Here is a 23,166-nt window from a genome sequence, read left to right on the forward strand (position 1 = left end):
TTAGATATTTTAGATTGCTCCAGAAGAGATTCTGACCAGACGTATGTGCAGCAGGAACTCGATCGCAAATCTTATTTTTTTTAATTCCTGAATATAATTAACTAATATTTAGTAACTCTAAATAAAATCCCTGTAATTCTATGTGAATAAATAACACCACTAATAAAATGCAATTTAAGAAAACAGTTTTTAAGAACTAAATGAAAAAATAAAAGTTCACAGAGCCGCTACCGAAATAAAGATTAAACATGAAAATAAAACATAGAAAAATAAAATACGGGTAGTTTCTGGAATTTCCTGATCAATTTTTACATGATGTTGCCAATAAATGTATCTGTTCTTTCATTTTTATTTACTTAACCTTTTCTCTTGAAATAATTAAATTTTAGAACCGTTTAATCACTTTTGAAATAAGACGCTACATTATGTATTTCGTAGAAATTTTATTTATTTATTTTCATTTTGGCTATATTTAGACTAGATTCATTAGATGAGCATGTGAATGATTTCTACATTAACTGAGAACACTATAAATTAAAAAAATATACTGTGACTAAGTTCCCCATTTTGCCACTGGGGGGGGGGGCTGCGAATGGTCTCGGTATGTATCGAGTGTAGAAATGAAATAGTTGCACATTTCTAGGTATTTTTCATCTTACACAAGTATTATAATTTTATTTTTATAAAGCATAAGGTAGCAGATTAATTTCCTTTTAATACTTTTGTAATTTCATGAATTATTCAGAAAGAATATTTTCTCCTAAAACGACAGCAATTTCATCAACTATTTATTAGATTGATTTTTCTCTTAACACCATTGTAATTTTATCAATTATTTAGCAAATTAATTTTCTCCTAATACTATTGCATTTTTATCAGTTATTTAGCAGATTGAATTTCTTTTAACACTGTTACAATTTTCTTCGAATGTTTTCTTTTAATATTATTGCAATTTCATCAATTATTTAACTATTGCAACATTTTAACATTATTGCAATTTTATCAATTATTTGGCCGGTTGTTCTTCTTCTAACATACTGCAATGACAGGTAGAATGACGTTCGTTTAATACTACATAATTTTTATAAATTATTTAGCAGAACAGTCTTTTTTAATACTTCTTCTATTTTATCAATTATTTAGACTTATTAAATAGGTACTTTAATAGACTCACATCAAAAATACTCCCTCTATGAGAAGTAGCCGATGCTGGTGGCCCTGGAGGGCCCGGGAGACCTCTTGGACCGGGAGCTCCGGGAATGCCATCCAGACCAGGTTCGCCTTTCAATCCCATGAGACCGGGAAGACCCGTGGCTCCAGTTGCACCCTGTGTGTGAATGTACAAAAAAAAAAAGATTAATTTTGAGCGTTTTATCTTAAATCATTTGATTATTTCAACCATCTAAAAATGAAAATAAACTACTGATTTTCTTATAAGTATCATAATATAAATATTTATAACATATGTGACAATCAAAGGAGGATTTTCGTGGAACTAACATCAATCGTTTTGTAACATTCGTAAAAAGATTCTTTTCACTTTTTCCATTTTTAGAAAATCGATTTTTTTTTTTTACTTCCAGTAACACCAAAACATGAAATTACATTTCAATTGAAATGTTTTTTTTCTTCTTTTGCAATTGAAAGTTTAGGTCTTCGACAGGTGTTGTGAAAATTAAAGCCAGGTCAAACTTAAACGTTGAGTGCTGTATATGCACATTTATAAGGTTATGCAGAAAGTTTGTTTTACAAAAATTTAACAGCTTTAGTTAGTATACTCATAAAACGAACTTGAAATAATAAATTGGACCTTTTATCAAGGTTAATCAAATAAAAAAACTGAAAAAGCATTCCTTTTATTTATAATTATGAAAGTCACTTAATCACAATATTAACCAGAAAAAAATATGCAGAGCAAAATATAAAATATTATTGTGAACAATACTTTCAGTCAACTTGTAAAATAGGTAAGAATTCATAATTAACTATACACTTATAATAACAAAAAAAGCCAATGATAAAGTATGTAATAACAAAAAATTTATTAGAATCTCATAGTTGAAATGCTACCACACTCTCTTACCTTCTCACCTTTAGGTCCTGGTAATCCTGGTAATCCTATTTCTCCGGGTGGACCTGGCATTCCCTTTAAAAAGTAATAATAATAATTTTTCAACAAAGCATGGAAAAACACAGAAAAATTTAGTAATAAATCTCAGTAGTGAAATATTGATTTCTTGCTTATTTTCTTACATGCGAAATAATAGTCAAAAATTTCAGTAACTGATATTAATGAATCTTCAGTTTTCAAATTTCTCTGAATTCGAAAGATGCTTTTTTTATACAATACAATTTGGAATTATCCCTATCAGTTTTTGATACGAGATAAATAAAATTTAATATGTGATTTATTGCTAAAGTTTTAATTCTGCATCATTTCATTTTTATTTTTATTATGTCGAATGAAAGTCATACAAAATGCATACTTGTTTTTCTTCAGTATATTATAAAGTATAAAACAATCATATATAGGATTCTGAAAATAAAAAATTGAGCACTCGTAGCATTAACGAACTTTTCTAAGGTTCACAATTTTTATGCCGGTATAGGTAGAATATCATGTTTGAATGGAAGTATGGAGGAAATTTTTAGGAAAGCTACACCCGCAGGTGTTCACCTCATTTTAGGACCATTCCTTTTAGCAGGTTTACCTCTTATAATTATTTTCCTGACATGTATTTATGAAAATTTCTGTATATCTGCTATCATTGCATTGGAAATTGAACCATCTCTCTTTCAAAAAATTATATAACATGAATGTAAATTTGTTAGAAATTTGAAATCTCAGCCAAATTTGTAAATGTATCTTTCAACTCCAAATGAGAAAAAATGGTTCAGGATCGAAATTTTAATTTTCTACATTGCCTTGGCTATTAAAGATAGAAAGAATATTATTTAAATTTGATAATATATATATATATATATATATATATATATATATATATATATATATATATATACTTTTATATATATTAATTACTTTTATATAAACATGCTTACAAACATACTCAAATAATACTGTTATATAAACCATCTTGTAGACATAATCAAAGTACTTTGATTTAAAACTACTTTGATTTGTAAAAGGAGCTAAGTAATACTTCCATATCAATCTATTTATAGACAAAGTCAAATAATACTTTGATATAAATTTATTTGTAGGCATAGTCAGATAGTACTTTGATATAAACCTACTTTTAGACTTAGTAAAATAGTATTTTAGCAAAATTGCCGAAAACTGCATTCAGTACTCTTGTATCTTCTCGAATTCTCGAAACGAGAAGAAAAATCCTATTCTAAAAAAGTTATTTTACAGTTTCACATGGTAACAAAGTAGCTGATTTTCATTAAAAGAAATGATACTTAATTATGGTGCACTATTATTTTCCGTAGCCCTTACAATGCGCCAAAACGTTCGCTCCCATTTAAATTTTTTGAAGAAAAATTTGCTAAAAAGTAAGATATGTTTTCAAATTTTAAAAATTTATTTAGAATTAAATTAAATTAAATTTTTATTAGCATATTTCTAAATTTATGTTCTAATTAAACTGTACTTATGGTCTTATGCGGTGCTATAAATAGTGAAAAGAATAATATTTTATATTACTTGCATCAATACATTTATTCCAGAAAACGTTAAACACTTTATTTTTCTGTTCAATCTGCTCGTCCTATCAGACGCATTTAGGAAAAACTGTTTAGTTGTTTAAGCTAAATACTTATCGTATGCAAATATATTTTCAGGACTGAAAAAAGTAACAAAGTACTGAATAATTTCAATTTTCAAACAATTTTTGGCAGTCTCTTTCGAGGCAACGAATTTAGTTGAAAAATTCGTTTAAAATAGTGATTTTAGCCCTTCTTAACTCGATCATTTTTAGACGCAGAAGAATGGCAATTTAGTAAGTAGGAATATTTTACTAAATATTCTATCCAATAGAATTATGTTTTAAGCAAATGTATCACAAATAATATTTCGCATAGAAATATGCCAATGAATCAAACATAAAATATAATTCGTCCCGTCATAAAGTATTGATTGAACAGGAACTGTCCGTCTATCTCTCACAGTTTAGTAATTAGCTATGTGCCACGATGAAAGCTGATACCTTTTATATAAATTTCCCCTCAGTTGAATAGCCTTTTATTAACATGGAATAAACCAAAGTTTGAATTTCCACTTTCTCTACCCCTTATCACCTTCGACATTAGTAAGGGGATTCAATGTCTTGTTCAGGATGACCTGCAGAATAGTTTAAGTTAATAAAATTGCTGTAATTGCTGTAATATACTTTCTTTCATTTTGACATTTATTTCGTTAATTAGATTGGGTTAATGGTAACATCATGGCATGTATTTAAGTTTTTTTTTTATATATATATGCCGCAGATACAGTAGTCTGCTGATAGAGGCGCTGCTTCGATGCCAGACAGTCACAGGTTTGATGCTAGATTCCATGAAAGACATATCATACATAAAAGTAGAATAACTGCAACTAATCGAAAGAACGCCTAAAGAGCTTCTTAATTCTTATTTTATTACTTCTCAAACCATCACTTACTGTTTATTGTTAATGTTGCGGAAAAACACTTACTAATTTCAGATTTTTTATAAATATTTCATTCTTTTTCATTTATTATCCACACTATTCAGTTCTAATATACTTTACTTTCTTCACGAAGAAACACAGTTGTTCTAAAAGAGATTCCAAAAAATTATTCTAAAAAAAAAGAGAGAAATTTTAAACTACGAATCTATTAATATTTCCATATATCTGAAGAAAGGGTTCTCTAAGAATGCTTCAATATTTCTAAAAAATATTCAGCTAAAATACTAATTTTTATTACTATTTCCATAACAATTTTTAGATGACTTTCAAAACTATTAGTACTGACCTTTATGCATTTCTATTCACTTCAGTTGAATAAAGTATAATTAGAACCATTTAATTTTTTCTTAAGCTTTGAAGCAGGATGGAAGATAAACACGTTTTTGTTCCTCTTACGCTTGCATTCCATTTGACAAAAATAAAAATAAATACTCGTTGAATTCATTTGCAAAAACGTTTTATTCTTCATTTGTTTTATCTCCACGTGAATTGTTTATTTGAGTTAGATGATAAAACTTATTTTCTATTCAGTAACGAGTTTCCCCTTGTGGTCGGAAGTAACTGTTTTCAGAGAAAAGTTACACCTACCGTTTTTTACTTTCTCGCACACAAAGTAGTATAAAGAGAAAATATTGAAACCTCAAAAAGAAAAAATCTCGAATTCGAGATTTTGATGAATCTTCGTTTTACGTATCTCATTCTAGAATCCGAAAAAATCATTTTGGAATAATGTTTCTCTGCCTGTGAACATGATGATTAAAAATTATTTCAAGCAAGAAGAATGGAATTTGGAATGGATTTTTACATTAAGTTAAAGATATATTTATCAAACTTTGTGTGAAAATAATTTATAGGAAATTTGTCTATCAGTCTGAAATCGAAAGAATGCTGTAACTATTAAATGTAAAACACTGTCTGGTTAAAATCTATTTCTAAGTTTTAGCATCTAAAGTATAAATTCATATCAAATTTTGTCAATAAGCCCATCAACCCTCGTCTGTCAATCTGTACATTCGTATGCATGTAATCACAAAAAAGCTACTTTGCCAGCATAATTAAAGCCATTCGGATTAAATTTGAACTACTGCCCCCCCCCCGACAGCTTTGGAGAGAACTAAGGTTGAATCCTAAGGGCTATTACCGGCCAGGGCACCACCGTTCCCGTCGGAAGCACGTCCCGTCATCGGAAGGAGGTACTCGATCCCCACCATTTCTGTACCCATTCAGGTGGAGAGAACCAACCACCCTGGCTGAAGATTTTCATCCTCATGTGGGAACGTATGCATGTAAACACGATAATTCTAAAACACAATGAGACAGATAACTGAAATTTGGTTTTGTAATTAAGAGGTTTGTATTTTGTTATTAAAGAGGTTTAGTAACAAGGTCACAAATATGTAGTTGCTACAAATCTTCGTTTCAATCAGTTGAAAGAAAGTTTCCAAAATGTATACTGGGTTTTCTTCATTACAGTTTCAAGTATAAAATGATCACGTGTGATATTTTTCCCCTCTATGAGAGACATTCCACTTGTATTGTTATTCTTACACCTTGTCCTGGTATCCGATTCTTCCTTTTATGGGGAAGATAGTAGGAGGACATTTATTTTAGAGAATATGCAAGAATGCTTTGGCGAGATCACTCCTTAGTTGGCTCTGAATATGCTCAACTAATTTCTGATTGATAATAGACGTGAAATTTGAATGCTTTCATTATCTTCATCTTATTTTGAGCTGTGATTTAATCGGAAAAAAAAGTAATCTTAAGAAAAAGTAAACCGAAAAATTAAATTTCGATACTGGATGTCCAGGCATTCCAGGCAGTCCATCTCTTCCGTCTTGTCCTGATGGTCCTGGTGGAAGGTCCAAGGCGGATATGTTGCAGACGCATTGCTGAGGATCCTGAGATTCCAGTGGCAGGATAAAATCAGAGGACTGAAAGAAAATGAAAAATTGAAGAGTGGAAAATTTAGTTCAGTTAGATTTTAGTAACCTTGTTCTGAGATTTCAACTCGATTGCTGTCTGCAGAGTTATAGTATAACCATCCTATAAAATAATAACAATGAAAAAAAAATTCTGAGCTATTCAATCAAGAAACCCCGACCTGCTGTTCAGAGAGGAAATATCAGAAATATGCAGTTCAGAGAGGAAATATCAGAGAGGAAATATAAAATTCCTTCAATATAAGACTCAAAAGCATAAAGCACATACATAATGGACGCATTGAATGTGCTTATTGTAAAGAGAATTCTTTTTGTATATAGAATTATTTATTAATAAGCTTATTATATTTATTTATTTAATATATACAGAAAAATTAAGTATTGCATTGAATATAAACAAAATAAGAAATATCATACACATCAGCAAATAAATAACTAAAATAAGTAACAATATATGAAAAAAATAAAAAAAATCAATAAAGTAAAAAGAAAATATTAATAAGAATACATACACAGCAGAAGATAATAAATAATCAAAACTAATAAAAGAAAATAATTTTAAGTTAATTAATAAAAAAATTTAAAAATAAATAAAAACAAGTAAATAAGTAAATTCAAGTGAATAATACAAATAAATAAGTCAGAGAAGGAATTAGTGAAGTTGATCTCTTTGATTGAGCTTAGTTGTCATGGCTAGGCGAACAACATCTTTAGCATGTTTACAAAAGAGCGGAGTGAATATAAGGTTTTTGATATTTTTTCCAAGTTTCTGGCAACAAATTTCTCTTATTTTTCCATACGGAACATTTGAAAATGGTAGGTTCAATTGATTCTTCTATATATCCGCAAGCTATATATGCTTTTTCCTGATGCTGATTCCTGATGCTGATGCAGATTTGTACACTCCTTCCTATGCTGATGTATATTTGTTTGATATTAAATTTCCCTTGCAATCCTTGTTATTTTAAATTTTATTAAATTTTCCAGTCCAGAAAGCAGTTTGCTGCAACAAGCCTTTTGTTGCAGTATTCTATCTTGTTTGATATTCAGCAATTATTGTTTTATTATTGTTTGTCTTAATTAGATTTTGAAAGAGTAAAATGGTGATAGTTTGTTAAAGCTGCACTGTAAAAATGGCATAGGAATTGATTACTCTTTTAATAGTATTGATTCTTCAGAGATTTGTACTCAAATCATGATTTGGCAATATGATTAGTAAATCATAATATAATGGCCTTTATTCCTTCCAAATTTCGTTAGGTCGTAAAAATGTTAAGAGAAGAGAAGGAAATGAATTCATTACCAAAAATTACATACACGTATGATTACTTATCGACATAAGATTCGGGCATTTGTCATACCAATGGACTAGATTTCCGATCCTCCTCATCGAAGAACTTTGCCATTCCTACTCCATGTTCTTTTTTAAAAAGGAAACTCAAAGTTCTTCCTGACTTTTCAAAGAATGTTAAAGTCCATCTCACATCAATTGCGTCAACGATCTTCGAAAAAGGAATGGGAAATCTAGTCCACCATTGACAAATGCTTAGATCTTCATGAATATTATGTCGAAAAGTAACCACATGTGTACATAATTTTCCCCAATCGAACCCTTTTATTCTCTACTCCTGCCTTTTTTATCGTTTACTCGAACTTGAAAAAAATAGCTCAGTACACTGCATATTCTAAGCAAACTACATGCTTATGTATAATTGTTTCATCTATCACTAAAGATAGATGCAAGACATCAGAGCTGAAACCGCTATGCCGAATCAATCAATCCGAAAAGTGCGAGTTTAAAACCATGGGAATAATTCGGAATCCCTCTAGGAAATGAAAGCTAGGCTTTATATATAGTCGCTTTCTTTTTTCATGAAATATTTTTAAAATCTTTTGCCCAAGATCAAGTTAAATTTTTTTTGTTTTGGATTTTCTTTAAGGTCGTCAAATACATTTTTAATGTAGTAAATTTAAAGTTAACGTAGCTTGAGATAATTCAACTTTTTGCAACAAGATGTTGTTCTTAAATTCATGTATCACAGGGGAACATAAGGATGTACTTCAATTCAACATCTATCTCAAAGAATGTACATCATTTCAACATGTATCACAAGGGAACATAAAGAATACACCTCAATTCAACATGTATCACAGGGGAAAATAATGTACATCAATTCAACATGTATCACAAGGGAACATAAAGAATGTACATCAATTCAACATGTATCACAAGGGAACATAAAGAATGTACATCAATTCAACATGTATCACAAATGTTATTATGTCTAAAATCACCCATATTACTCTGTATAATTAACTTACCGGTCCTTCTCCAGAACCTATGCCTGGAAATATATTATATATTACTTATATGGAAATTATTATATATTATATATTATTATATATCTACATCATTTCAACATGTATCACAAGGGAACATAAATAATGTACCTCAATTCAACATGTATCACAGGGGAACATAAAAAATGTATATCAATTCAACATGTATCACAAGGCAACATAAAGAATGTACATCAATTCAACATGTATCACAAGGGTTACTATGTCTAAAATCATCCATACTACTCTGTATAATTAACTTACCGGTCCTTCTCCAGAACCTATGTCTGGAAATATCCAGTCTTCTTTCTTGTCAGTTCTTTTCCAGCGAGGATTCCCAATCCATGAGCAATCGCCCTGTAAAAGACAGAAAGAAAATGAATTTAACGTCTTATTCGATGTCTTGTTATTTGAGTCACTCTATAAATAAAGGAAATATTCAACTGGATGGTGTGCATGTCTCTTAAGTTTTAATGATTTGATCTCTAGAAGTTTCCTCTTTCCAAATCAGAGAAAGAAAGCGAATAATTAACGTTAGTTCCCATTTTGCTATCCATAGTTCAAAATCATAAAAAGCTGCAACATTCTTTACATTTTAAGAGTAAATATTTGACTTTAATTAAAACAATTAAATATCTTATTTCTCTTATGATGTAATTCTAAATGCAACAAAACTCATATTTTCTGTCATTCTGTATTTGATTTGGCACGTAAAGTTTTGATTTTAATAGCATTCACTGAAGTAAAAAAGGAGGAGAATGAAGATAAAAACAAAGATGTTGTCAGGGAGTTTGTTTTTTTCAATGAACACATTCATATATAAGTATGTTTGCAATTTCTTAAGTATCAATGGAGAAGAAATACGCAAGTGTATCTGGAATTCAACTTTCCTTAATTTAGCAACATTTTTCAATTCTGTAGAAGGATGCATTTACCAAAATGATTAACTTAGCTTTTTCTGACGGAGAAATTTAATTATACAGCAAATGAATAAAGTGATTTTGTTTTCAAGAAGAATAAATCCTATATGCATTAAATCAAAACCATATACATTTTTAATTTTGAAAAAAATATGAATATTTATGTAAAGTAATTAAGAACCAAATCTATTCAGATGATTTTTTTATTCATTACAACCAACAGTACTATTATATGCAAACAAATGTATGCATTGTGAATGTCATGAAAATTCAAATATTTTCTTGAGAGTTTTTTGCAATTGGCACATATTATTTTTCATGTATCATTTTCTCTTTCAGCTTTAAAATGATCTGCATGTCTTAATATTAATATTTGACATTTATCGGACGAAAAATAAGACTTTTATTCCTGAAATTTATTTACATACCTTTTCACCTTTTGGTCCCACCGGGCCCGGAGGTCCGGGAGCTCCCGTGTCTCCTTTTTCTCCTCGAAGAAGTTCGACGTTGGGAAGATACTGGACGTCATCTTCTCTGGGGCTGAAGAAATGACTCTGAAAGAGATATGTTTAAATAATTCTTTTGAACGAAAGAAATGACTCTAAGAGAGATATGTTTAAAAAAATTTCTGGGACAGAAGATATGACTCAGGAAAAAAAATGCTTAAATAATTATCTGGGATTTAAGAAATGATTCTGAAAAAGATATGCTTAAATAATTATCTGGGATTTAAGAAATGATTCTGAAAAAGATATGCTTAAATAATTATCTGGGATTTAAGAAATGACTGTGAGAGAGATATGCTTAATTAATTCTCTGGCATCGAAGAAATGACTCTGAGAGAGATGGCTTGAATTTTGTTAAGTAACATCACTATGACGTTACTGAAGAAATGTCTCTGAGAGTGATGGCTTAAATTTTGTTAAATAACATTACTATGATGTTACTTAGCAAAATTTCTTTTCCAGCTTGCATTTTAGCAAAGGATAACATGATTCCTCCTTCCCTTACATAAAAGACTGAAATAAAACCTACACGGTAGCTTAGGCAATGCAGGCCTCAGCCCCTCCCTTCTTACTCACTCCAATTTCCAAACTAGATATTTTCAATAGATTTTAATATAGTCTATATTGATACGGAAAATCCTTTTGGGGTGTATACGGTAGAAAGTACAATAAACTTGGTAATCACTAACTATATCTTATTTCGTAAGAAGGCACAGAGACAAGCCAGAGCACAAGAAGAGAACAGTATTAGCAAATTGATAGTATACAAACACTACAGCACAAAGCGCTCAGAGAGAACTCGCTAGAGATCAACGCTCAAAAGAGAGATTTCGTACTTCCATAACTTCGAATGCCTGCTTCTCGGTTTTTATAGCTCCCGTGATAGATCCATTAGAACTCAAGATTGTTCCAAGAAGAGACAATGAATCTCGAATTCTAATAGAAAAAATGCCAAGACCCTCGCATATTCGAGAATAATTTGTGTTGTCCAGAAATTCATTGCCAAGCTTGGCCGTCATTGATTTATATAAATTCTGCATCTCCTAAAGTTATATGTAGAGTTATAGCTGCATGCAGCAACAGCAGCTACTAAGATATGAGAATCTCTTAGCAGTAAAGCAATATTATGCATTCATGAAAACATGTAAGAAGTTTTTATGAAACGAAGATTATGACAAATTGAAATTAAACATACATTATTTCTGACCATCTTCATGAGTTGATTTCAATATCACACATATAAAAAAATTCAATTTAAAAATAATTTGAAATGAAAGAATTTTTGAAAAATTCCTTAACGTACTTAATCCTTATACTTTAATAATAATATTTGTTAAGGTTTTTAATTAGTGAATCAGCCAGACAACTGGAAAAAAATGAAAATTAGCTGTTTTGATCTGTAAGCTTGAGATAAAATCGTAAGAATAAAGTACTAAAATTTAAACTATACAGAATTGATAAAGATCGCACTCATGGTCTTTTAAATGAAATGGGAGTTCAAAATTAATTTATCCAAAAAATACAACAAAAATTATCTCTAGAAATACTAATCTCCAAAAGTGAAGGAATCCGTACACACTGGTTTTATTGATAATTTATAATTCCTCCCATCCGCCAAGGATAGAGCGAGAAGGGGAAGAGACGGAAATAATTTTTTACAAAAATCAAGATTTAAGAGTTACAATCTGTCGAGCTAATAGAAAAAATATTTAAGAATAAACCTTCTAAAACTGATTAAAAATTACGTTAAATACGGGCTTTACAATCTGATGAATTTAATTTTTATGTACAGTACTTTTCATCAAAAAAAGTAATAAAGAGTTTATTTTTTTAAGATGATATTTTACAAAATTATTACACATTTTACAAAAATATGAATTTGCTAAATCTGTGTAAAAAATGAAATAGTAGGAAGGTAATTTTTAAAGGGAAATAATAATCGTATAATTTAGGAAAAATTACCAAAGTGAAGCAAGTAATTAGGAAAGGAGATCTCTAGAAGTTTTGTCTACTGGTTATTATTAACACAGCTTTCGGTGTTATGTAAAGTCCTTCAAAATTCTCCATAGACATAATTCATATTTTCAAACCTTCCTTTTCAAACAAGGTTTTTTTTAGAAATTTTAGACTTTATTAAAAATTGGATTTGAAATTTTTATTTCTAATGAGCGGCATCAGTAGATAGAAGAAAGTTGAAAGTTTTATTTCGTTCATTCAATATGAACTCCATCTGTTATACTATAAATCTATTTCTTGCCGCACTTCAAGTAAGGCTCTTGATTATTTGAATTCATTGCTATAAAAATACAATCTTGCTGATCTTGAAGAACAGCAGGCGTGAGTTTTAAGCACATAGCATTCCACTCTGCTAATGGATTTCTTGTGGCTAACTTCCGAAAATAGTTCCAACACACTCAACATTTCCATATGATGTTCGAGTTAGTTAATTAGTAATAAATCAAATATCTCTTTATGTACTTTCTAAAAATGTAAAATATATCTTTACTTACCACAGCATGAGATCCTTTATGTACCTTATAATCATGAGAGCGACTGTTTTCATGTTCTGTAAGAAATGAAACATTTTAAAAATACGTACGTGCAATTATAGTAAACACACATAGTGATCAACAATTATTTTTTATTCAGTTTTGTTGATACAAAAACTGAAAGTCTAATCAAATCTAAAATCGATGGACTGTAAATTCAGTGACTTTAATGATTTTGACTCAGCTTGATTTCTAGATTTGAAACACAGACTCTTTTCAATAATAAGGTAATTTGAAAAGCAGGCACTTTTCAATTCGCCAAATAATTTCAGATGATTATTTATTTTCCTTCCTATTCCCATCTAAGCTCTCTTTCATTCTCTCAGAATTTTTCTTAATTCTCTCTCTCTTGTTGCCTGTTTATAAGTTTCGATTTCGTTTCTGGTTACTTTCACAGAAACATATTTAATTTTTTGAACATTAATCTTCTTTTACTAGAAGTCACATTCAAGAAAATGATCGTACGAATTTTTATAAAACGGTTTATTTGTTTTTAATTATTACAAATAAAAAGCATTAAAGCAGCAAATCTTCAAAAGATTGTAGTTTCGCGATTTTAACGGAATGAAAAATTTAATATAAAAAATACAGAACGCTCTAATTTTGATAAATTATTCAAAGGTTTTCAAGAATGAAACCTAACGCGAGCAAAAAACTTCACTTTCAAGTTCTTTCTATTATATACAATTGATTATATAGAATGATTCATGTTGAACGAGACAAAAAGAATAGCATAATACTATTTCTTTATCTGATTTATTTAACTGAAGCAAACTTACTATGAATCTATAACTATACGAGCTTTATATGGCCTCAGCGAACATTCTTTCAGTAACGAAATCGTTGCTAGCCGCGGGAAGATAGGATGCAGAAAAAAGCATTCTGTGTTTTTCGGAATATTTCTAAGCATCTTCGTTCAAAGGGATGTTCACACTACATTTGTACAGAACTACCACATAGTCACAACATTTAACAGTGGGTGAATCAATTTCAAGACATGGTGTATCCTGAAACCCTGTAAGAAAAACCAGCCCAACCAACTTATGTAAGAAAACCAGCACAGGACAAACACCCTCCAAAACCGAAGTGGTTGGATAATACCGTGAACGTGTTCAGGATTCTCGAGACGTCGTAAAATAAATTTGCCTAAAAAAAAAAAAAAAAAAACGACGTGACAGGCATTATGGAGATGTGGCATATGTTAACTGACGTGTTGGAATAACGCATACATATTTGTCGTGTCATTGGAGGATCATGTGTAGAACAACTATGAAAACTCGGATAGCTGTAGTTTCATAGTAAATTTTATTTATCACAATTAATTTACTACAGATTTCATAACTAGGCTTTATTTCTGTCCCATTCTTTATGAATCATCCTGTAATTCTGTAATGTAAGGAATGCATTTATTTTCCTCTTGCTCTTTATTTTATAATGGTGATGATTCATCTATCTATTGATAGTGTGATTGATTTACGTCATGTCCCTGAAAAAAGGGAAAGAGCATGAAAATTCTGAAAAACATTTAAGGAATTTAATAAATATAGCAGTGCTTTAGAAATGCAAATTTCAAACCTGTTTTAAAATTTAAATATTTAATTTAGGGGGTATCTACCACAAAATCGCTGCCCCCCCCCGCCTTTGTCCGCATGAAATTAAAAGCTTCTTCGGCAAAACTTTTCACCATTTCGGAAGTGAGAAATAGAGGCCTGGACGTCAGAGAGTCAAATAATTTTAACCCCATACTTCAATCATTATAAACAGTTGAAATAAGTGAATTTTTTCCTAATTTTATGATACGTGAACAGCGATTAAATCGACTGAATATCGGATATTTGATTCACTTGTTGTCCATTCAACTTCTACTTGCACAACGTTTCACAGATGACCAATGAATCCGATGTTATATGTTGCCGACTGTTTTTGCTCGCTTGATTACAAAATGTCGACAATATTTAGTCGACAGAATACTAGATTTCCGATTCAATTGTAGTTCATTGATCTTGTTATTTTCCATGTATTTGGCAGCGCAAGCAAGTAAATCAGATGTCAAATTGTTGCTGACTGTTTTTTTGGCTGATCGGCAAAAAAATCAATACTATAGATATTAGAGAAATTCCATATTATATAAGACTGTGGTGTCTTTCATCTCGTTTTTTCTTGACTCAAGCTTTACTGAATGCTTAAAAAAAAGAACAGATATTTTATTTTTGTAATCGTTTTTCTTTTTGTTGTAATAAGTTAGCAAGTCAATAAATCAGCAACTTTTTTCAAACTAAGCGCCTTCGGTGACCAGTTGCTTAATAATTCCTAAAATTTACAATTAAATACTTTAAAATATTTATGCTAATAGTCTCCTCATCATAATATTATTTATATTCAAATTTTGATAGACGTCTATCAAAACGATAGACGTAGATTATTTTAGAAGTTTCCCACAAGCTCTGTTCTTTATGCTATGCATCTCTCTAATTTTCTGCCTATATCTTTAAATGAATCTTTATAAAATTTATTTAAAATTATATTTAAATAAATCTTTATTATAACAAAATTAGTTATCGAATACTTAATTACCATTAAATAAATATGAAATTATCAATTGCGTGCTATTTTGAAGCTATATTGGAGTAATATTGCTTGCTCCTCGGTCGGAAAATTTCTGCAGCCGCCTACTATAATTTCATCTTTAGATAAAATAGCTTTATCAGTTTATGTTTTCGTTTTCTAGAAATATCATATTGTTGCCATGCTTGGGCACGAGATTGCAAAAACAAATAAGACACACTGCTTGTTAACATTCTTCAAAAGCTTCAGTATTTGTTATTGCTGCTTCTATTGCCTATCCCTTTGAATTACGTAAAGTGCGACCATCCATCTACCATCAGTGTTGTCTCTTTTACAAAGACTTTCTTGCGCCATTTGTTTTCATTATGAGCGTATCATTCTAATGCTATTTATTATTTTTCAATACGCTGACCAACGTGCGTAATAATAAAGTGGGTGTTGCCATTGGAAAATTTCGAAATTTTTTCTCTCTAAGCTAACCATGAGAGCTCTATTGTTTTATATCATTACAATCTCGAGCGATAACTTACAAACAAAATTATTTAAAATTTTCTTAAAGACAATTGAAAAGTTCACATATTGCAGAAGTATTTTTAGTACTAATGTAGTTATATGTAGTTACTTTAACTCAAATTGAAATCCTATCAGAATCAAACAATTGATTCTTTTTCAAGACATCAATATTACTAAATGAACTGACATAGTTCATTTTCACCTCGTTCTTAGAGAAAACAATGCAGAGTAATAGTTAATTCATAATCTAATAAAGGGTTTCGTTGCTCTCCAGTCACGAACGCCAGAAATTATTATTATTCCATTGGTAACAAATACCTTAGGGGATTTTGTGGTAAGAGCCTCTTAAATGCGTGCAGAAGGGTTATGGGCCCAGCTGGAACAGTATATCGATTCCCAGAACTTCAATAATCGTTATCTTTAGACCTGTGATCAACGTTAACTTCATTATTGAGAAAAGAAGAATACTTTGGTGAAAATAAAGTTTTGTATTTTTTTGCTATAAGCATTATGCAAGAATTTCCGATACAATGTATACTAAAGTATTTTAAACAAATGTATAATAGATTTCATAACAAATGTTATTAGATTTTTTTTATTTATTTTTACAAATTTTCCAGCATAGTATTAAAAACATAACAGGAATAAATTATATGACAACATTTGTTTAAAATATTGTCATATTATTTATTCCTGTTTTCTTGGCAGGAAATTTCGTTGTATTCCGAAGTATTTTCATGAAATTCCATATAAATGCTTGATCCAATTTTATGTGAAATTAGATGGCAAAAATGAGTTCATAATAGAATTTTTTTTAGATTTAATAGTTGCATTCCTCTTATTTTTTCTTTAGACATGTAGAATCAGAAATTTTCTGCATTTCATTTTATAAAAAAAATCGGTGATGGTCTTTTAGAAAAGTGGAAATTATTTTAGAATATCTTAAGTGCTTCTGAACAAGAAATTTTGAACCAAATTATAATATCTTCTAATTTCATATTATTTTCTATACTATTAATGAAAGATAATGAGTGTGAGAACATGTTATTCGTATTGATTATATAGTTTCAAATACTATTACCAAATTTTGATACAAATGTATTTTAGACGGTGGGATTGTGTACCTTTGTACGACTTTTGAAAAACTTTAATTAATTAAAAATTATGAGATATTTGTCGTGTGAGCCATTTTTAAAAAATAATCTTTTTAATCATAACAATTTATTGACGTGCATATTATTATGTATTTCAATAATTTTTAATTGTATTTTTATAATTTTCAACTATAGATTTCATTGTAATTGAATTCAAACCAATTTCATTGTTTCCTCAAATATCCAATTGTGCAAATTCCTTCCATTGCTAAAAATGAAGGGAAAATGATTCTGCTAACTATCATGAGGAATCAGATTGTGAAATTACATTATGGTAAAAGGCAGTTTGCAATTTTAAAAAAATATATCAAAATATTTAAGTTTTAATGGTATACTTATATAGCAGGAAGAATGTTCATACACACAATAAACAGATTAAATGAAAGCCTAATGAAAGGAAACTGTTCAAATTTATAAAAATCTGATACCTAAGCATACTTTAATGAGGGAAAAAGGACCAAGTTAGGAATAAGAGATTTAATTAAAATTAAACATTGTCAATACTCCTGCCGATCCAGGTGGCATTCAAAAGTGATTTGTTACAAACAAGATCTTTATATATTTAAGAAACCTTTTTTATTTCAGTGATTATAATATTTCTTATGCATTTTTCTTTGATTTCTTTCTGGATATTTAATTTGCGGTAGGACAAAGCGCTATCATTTCCTGGCGCACTGCGATAAGTTGCGGTTTTGGCGGATTAATAGATTCAATGGACGCGAATTAAGACAGTACGAACAAAACTTTACTTACAGTAATTATCTATAAATAATTACAGAAAGTGAAGTAAAAATATTCCAAACTTTAACTGACTACAATAGCAATGCGCATTTGCGTGCAAAAGTTATGGAATATTTACTTTTGGCGTGAACTCAGCACTTTGACTGAATCTTTCATATATTCCATGACGAGTTTCTTGGCGATTAAAACCTGACATGTGGCTAATAGTATCCAAAAATCGAATTCGTGTTTTAGACACGTTTTTAACAACCCATTGACACCTAAATTTGCCCCAAAACCACACTTGTAGTCATAAACTATAGTACCAAATTTGATATATTTAAGTCATTGAGTTTTTTAAATCGTGTTTCTGAAAGTACGGAAAGGCAGACGGACAATTCCTTGTTGGATTTGGCTCAAAATTTGACGGGTGTCTACACCATAGACATTAAGCCTGTGTACCAAATTTTATTTATTTAACTCTCTTCGTTGTAGTTATCGAGTTAAATTATTCGAACTGCCGGACAGACGGATAATCGCATTTACTCAGTGAAAGCACAACAGCAGTTCATCATTCGGTGCAAATTCCTGAACAAAAAAATTCCAAAACAGAGTAGAAGTCGTTAAACAAGTCGGTAACTATTTGGCCAAAGATGTCTTATTACTAAGTTGCCAAACTTGATTCTATATCTTCGCCAAGAAGCCAAAATGCTTTAAATTTACAGAATCTCCAACAGCAGTAAGAAACGCCTCTAATAATATTGACAGGAAAATTTTTTTTTTTTTTTTGCATATCTAATAATTTTTCATTATGACTATCTTTGGTTAAAAAGGCAAAATCCATATTTAATCGCTTTGACAATTATATAAATCATCAGTAACCACAGCTTCAGTCCGTTAATATATTCTAGGTAAAGGAGGCCTTAAAATTGAATCTACGACATGTGAAATAGCGACTCATCCGTTAGAGGTACAGCATTCTTTGCAGTTTTATTATTTTCCCTATTAAATGTTCGGTTCATTCGTTAGAACTATAACACTCTCTGAAATTATTTTAAAAGCTCGCTTTATTAATAAAACTTTAACTAGCCTTTGAAAGAATTTCAGGTCGGTTTGATTATATCTTCACATTAAATATTCAATTAACAATGAAACTGAAAAAAATTAACAACAATGGTACAAAACAGGAAAGGAATCAATTAGTTGGAGATGTGGAAGTTGTGGTTGTTTGTAAATTTAGCTTAGATTTAGTTGTATGAACATTTTTTTGAAAGCAACGCAAGGGTTATTTTGACCCAGACATCGTAATTTTGAGCCATTGTAAAGCGGCGGTCCCACGACCGGTTCAGACGGCAAGCGGACCCCTTTCGATCCCTCTTGCGGTTTTCTGGGGTGCTTTGATGTTTGTCCAGTTTACCGACAATTTGTCGGTAAAATAGATAGGCATCAATGTTTAACCCACAACACCAGACATAAGTTGGGATAGTCCATTTAAGTGTGACAATAGTCCGTTTTTTGAGTAGTTCAAATTTCGTTTTAACTTGGTAGGAAAAAAGGAGTCAAAAATTTACATTCGATTTTCCACTGTTTGTGCATTAACTACATCCGATACGATTAATCGCCAAAAGTCCCATCTATTATGCTCTTTCAGAAAATATTATTCCCCAATAGCATGTGGTACAATGGCAATGGTCCCAATGTGTATAAGTACATTTTTTTAAAAAATATGACAATAAGTTTCAAAGAGACTATTCCCTTCTTGTTTCATGATAGAGAGATACAGACCATCAATAACACTTCAGAGAATATTTATAAATTTCAGCTCACCTTTATTGTGGTGATTCTCGACTGCATGGAAGTGGGGAGAAGACAAAGAACTGTTATTAGCGATAAAAGTTTCCCTACCATGTCTCTGTAATATAAAAAAAATAAAGTCAGTAAAAAAAAAAAATGAATGAAAGTAATAACAGTAAATAACAATGAAATAGTATTTCCAGATTGAAATTAATAGTAGAAAATTATGGGTAATCATATGATAATAGGAATTTCAGCAATTAATAATTTTCTCGTATATTAAATTTGCAAAGAAAAAGAATTGTAACTGTGAAAAAAAAAAATCAAAATCGCCAATTTGGCGAATTTTACGCTTTAGATATCTCTGAGTCCGAAAAACGTTACGTTCTGTAGTTCAGATTAACGCAACAATTCAACAACATTTTAAACTAAACAAATGAAATTAGATATGTGGTGTTTAGACTAAATTTGTATATTTCTTTAAACTTTTAAATGAAATCTATTCCTGGAAAGTCCGTCTTTGTGGTTGTGCTAATACAAATATATGTAAACAAATTCTAGCAGTAGCGTGTCCGAATAGAAGAAACCTTTGAATTTTTTAACACAGATAACTATCCTGTCGACATATTTTAGCAGAGGTGGGGCCGAATAGAAAGGTCTGTTGAAATTTTAACTTCAGCTTATTTTATCTTGTTAGACACATTATATATAAGGAAGAAGCAATGAGATTCGTCAATACACATCATGACACAAGTTCAAAAGAGGCAGAAAAATTTCCCTTCAGTGATTTTAATAGATTCTGATAGGGATTTATTTGCCATGTGTTGATTTAGGAAATGGAATCTTAGGCTTCTTTAAAAGGATGTTCTAAACATTGCAGATTTGTATCCCTTCGCTCGGAGCATGAGATAATACTTAAGTCTGCAATTTTATTGAGCGAGTGTTAAACATTCATTTTTTCACTTATGAGCACTTTATTGCTAAAAAATATAAATATCATTTAGATTTAATCAGACATTTGCACATTTCACTAGATTTATCCTGGAAAATTGATACAGAAATTCAAATAATAAAAGAATCTCCTTTCAATGAGCTTCTATTTAACGAAATTTTCTTTAAAAATCTTACTTTAAACGACATTTGCATGTTATTTAGTCAAGTGGAAAAAAGTATTCTATGTAGCGAAATCTTTCCGACATTTTTTGTACGATATTTTCCCAACAATCTTTCGCGCTTCTTCTATTCTCACTTTTCTCTCACTTTCTCTTCCTTACTTTTCAACAAGTTGAAAAGTGAGGAAGAAGAAGTCTGTTTAACCCATTAACTGAGAAAAATGTATTTAAAAGATCATTATACAGTGCTTATTCATTATAAAGTGGTGACGTCTAAAGAGGGGAAACACATTACCGATAATCGCAGAATAAATTTTTCGAAATACTCATAATAAAGTTAATAAAAATTTCGTTTTTATTAGAATGAAAAGATTACACGTCATCTATATCAAAATGAAGATTTGGATGGACGAGTATACACATCGAAAGCAGTTAATAATATGACTGGACATTTTCTAAGGTCATAAACCATTACATATTTTAAAATTATGAAAATAGCATGGCGCCAAACTTGCAAATGGTAATTAACATGGAATGTCTCAATATTAATTTTTAAAAAGCTCGATTTCTCCTGAACGATTGCATTGCTTTTATAATTAAATGCATTCATAAAATTAAATAACTTTTAAGATTTAATTTTATGAATTAAGATTAATTTTTCTCTGGAGTTCAGGGTCCGAGATGTCACTGCCTATGAGCACAGAGTTAAGGCACTGCCTATGAGCATAGAGCATCTTAGGCAATTGCCTATTTAATCATCTGATGCTTGTTGTGAGAGAAACGAGTGGAAGATGAAGTGGTGTCTAGGTAGAGACTCCAAAAGGGAACTTGGAGATTTAAATTTGAAACTTAATTATTAATTGCGAATATGTAAATAGTGCTTATTATGTCGGGTTAATAAAATAAATTTGTATTGCTTAGTAAAATACTATCGTTTCTGTCAATACTCATAACAGGAATTATCTTCCTACTTTACTGCAAATTCTCCAATAAGTTTTAAAATTTTGAAACGTTTAAGGAAGAAATTTCATTGGGAAATATATTTTCATATTATGATGTACTGAATTAAAAATGAGCACTAAGAATATATTTTTTGAATGAGTATATTTTGGATATATTAGAAGATGAATATATTTTTTCGTACGAGATGAATCATTTTACACATAACTTCAACTCACTGGCTATGGGAAGATGAATTAGAATCGCCTCCCTGCTTTGTTGTGTATGACCATTAAGTTTAAAGAAATTCGAATTATTTCAAAATCCATCTTCATATGATGATTCATAGAAATTAAAATGAGTCGTATATGTGTTACCTATCAGTTTCAAATTTTGTACACCATCTTATACTATGTTTTAATTGAAATGGGAATATTTTTTATAAAGGGGCAAAACCTTAATTCCATAACTACATTCTATTCTCAAATACGAGTTAATAAAAGTAAGTGCGAAAGTAATTCCGAAGTTGCGCCATTTCTCCTCTGTCTGCCTCCCTAAGAGTCCATTAAGCATTATTGTGGCAATAGGACCTTTTTCTCGCATTTTCCCGGATTAAGAGAACCATTTCTCAGAGGTACGCGAACACTTGCCAGGCCCTAATATCATCTGGCGGGAGGCCAGAGTTCCGCGCTCGCAAACAATGGGTCGCCCTGAGAATTGAATGAGGAGACGCCGACGGGGTAGGATTTCTGTGAATGAAAGTGATGGGAAAATTTCTCACTGCATAAGAATTTTATCTATGAATAGAATCTTCATACATATAAGTAAGTAATGTAAAACGTTTAGTTAATTTTTTATCAATTAAACTAAACCAGTAGGAGTGGTCTCTCCTAAACTTTCTCGCACCCTCTCTAATAAAGGTGTTATCTCAGAGCACGCCGTGCATGACATTGGCGCACAATGGTTACGAAATATTAACCTTTGGCGTGCATTACATTTTACTGAGTCTATCGTGTGATCATTGAAATTGATCACACGATAGAGTAGTCATCGTGTGATCATTTTCAAAAAAAAGCCATTCGTGTGAATATTTTGACGAATTTTTAATCCCTGGCAAGCAGTTAATAATATCTGAAAACCAGATTTTTATTTTAGACATGTTTTTAGCATCTGATTGAAACAAAACTTTGACACAAAACTACAATCCATGCCAAATTTGATATATTTACGTCATATGCGTTTTTGACTTGTCACTTTTATATGTTTCTGAAGCTACAGACTGATAAATGGTCAAACTCAAATTGGATACGGCTAAATATCTGATAAATGTCTACACTATAAATGATTAATGTGTGCACTAAATTTTTTTCATAATCTATCTTCTTTTTGTAATTATCGTGTTAACGTACATTCGAGCAACCGAACAGACAGACTTCCTCTGA

General features: G+C 30.4%; 1 protein-coding gene across 1 annotated transcript in view; it reads right to left on the reverse strand.

Moving 5' to 3' along the window:
• The window catches only part of LOC129960531 (collagen alpha-1(XVIII) chain-like), a 146,250-nt gene that overhangs the window by 53,911 nt on the left and 69,173 nt on the right, over positions 1 to 23,166 (reverse strand). Inside the window, exons 2-8 of the mRNA XM_056074024.1 lie at positions 19,707 to 19,791; positions 12,889 to 12,944; positions 10,301 to 10,426; positions 9,217 to 9,309; positions 6,469 to 6,603; positions 2,084 to 2,146; positions 1,175 to 1,327 (exon numbers count right to left, since the gene is read on the reverse strand). Of these exons, the coding sequence (XP_055929999.1) occupies positions 1,175 to 1,327; positions 2,084 to 2,146; positions 6,469 to 6,603; positions 9,217 to 9,309; positions 10,301 to 10,426; positions 12,889 to 12,944; positions 19,707 to 19,791 (711 nt within the window). The remainder of the gene's footprint in view (positions 1 to 1,174; positions 1,328 to 2,083; positions 2,147 to 6,468; positions 6,604 to 9,216; positions 9,310 to 10,300; positions 10,427 to 12,888; positions 12,945 to 19,706; positions 19,792 to 23,166) is intronic.

The sequence above is a fragment of the Argiope bruennichi genome, chromosome 2 (genome assembly GCF_947563725.1).
Source record: "Argiope bruennichi chromosome 2, qqArgBrue1.1, whole genome shotgun sequence".
Lineage (NCBI taxonomy): Eukaryota > Metazoa > Arthropoda > Arachnida > Araneae > Araneidae > Argiope > Argiope bruennichi.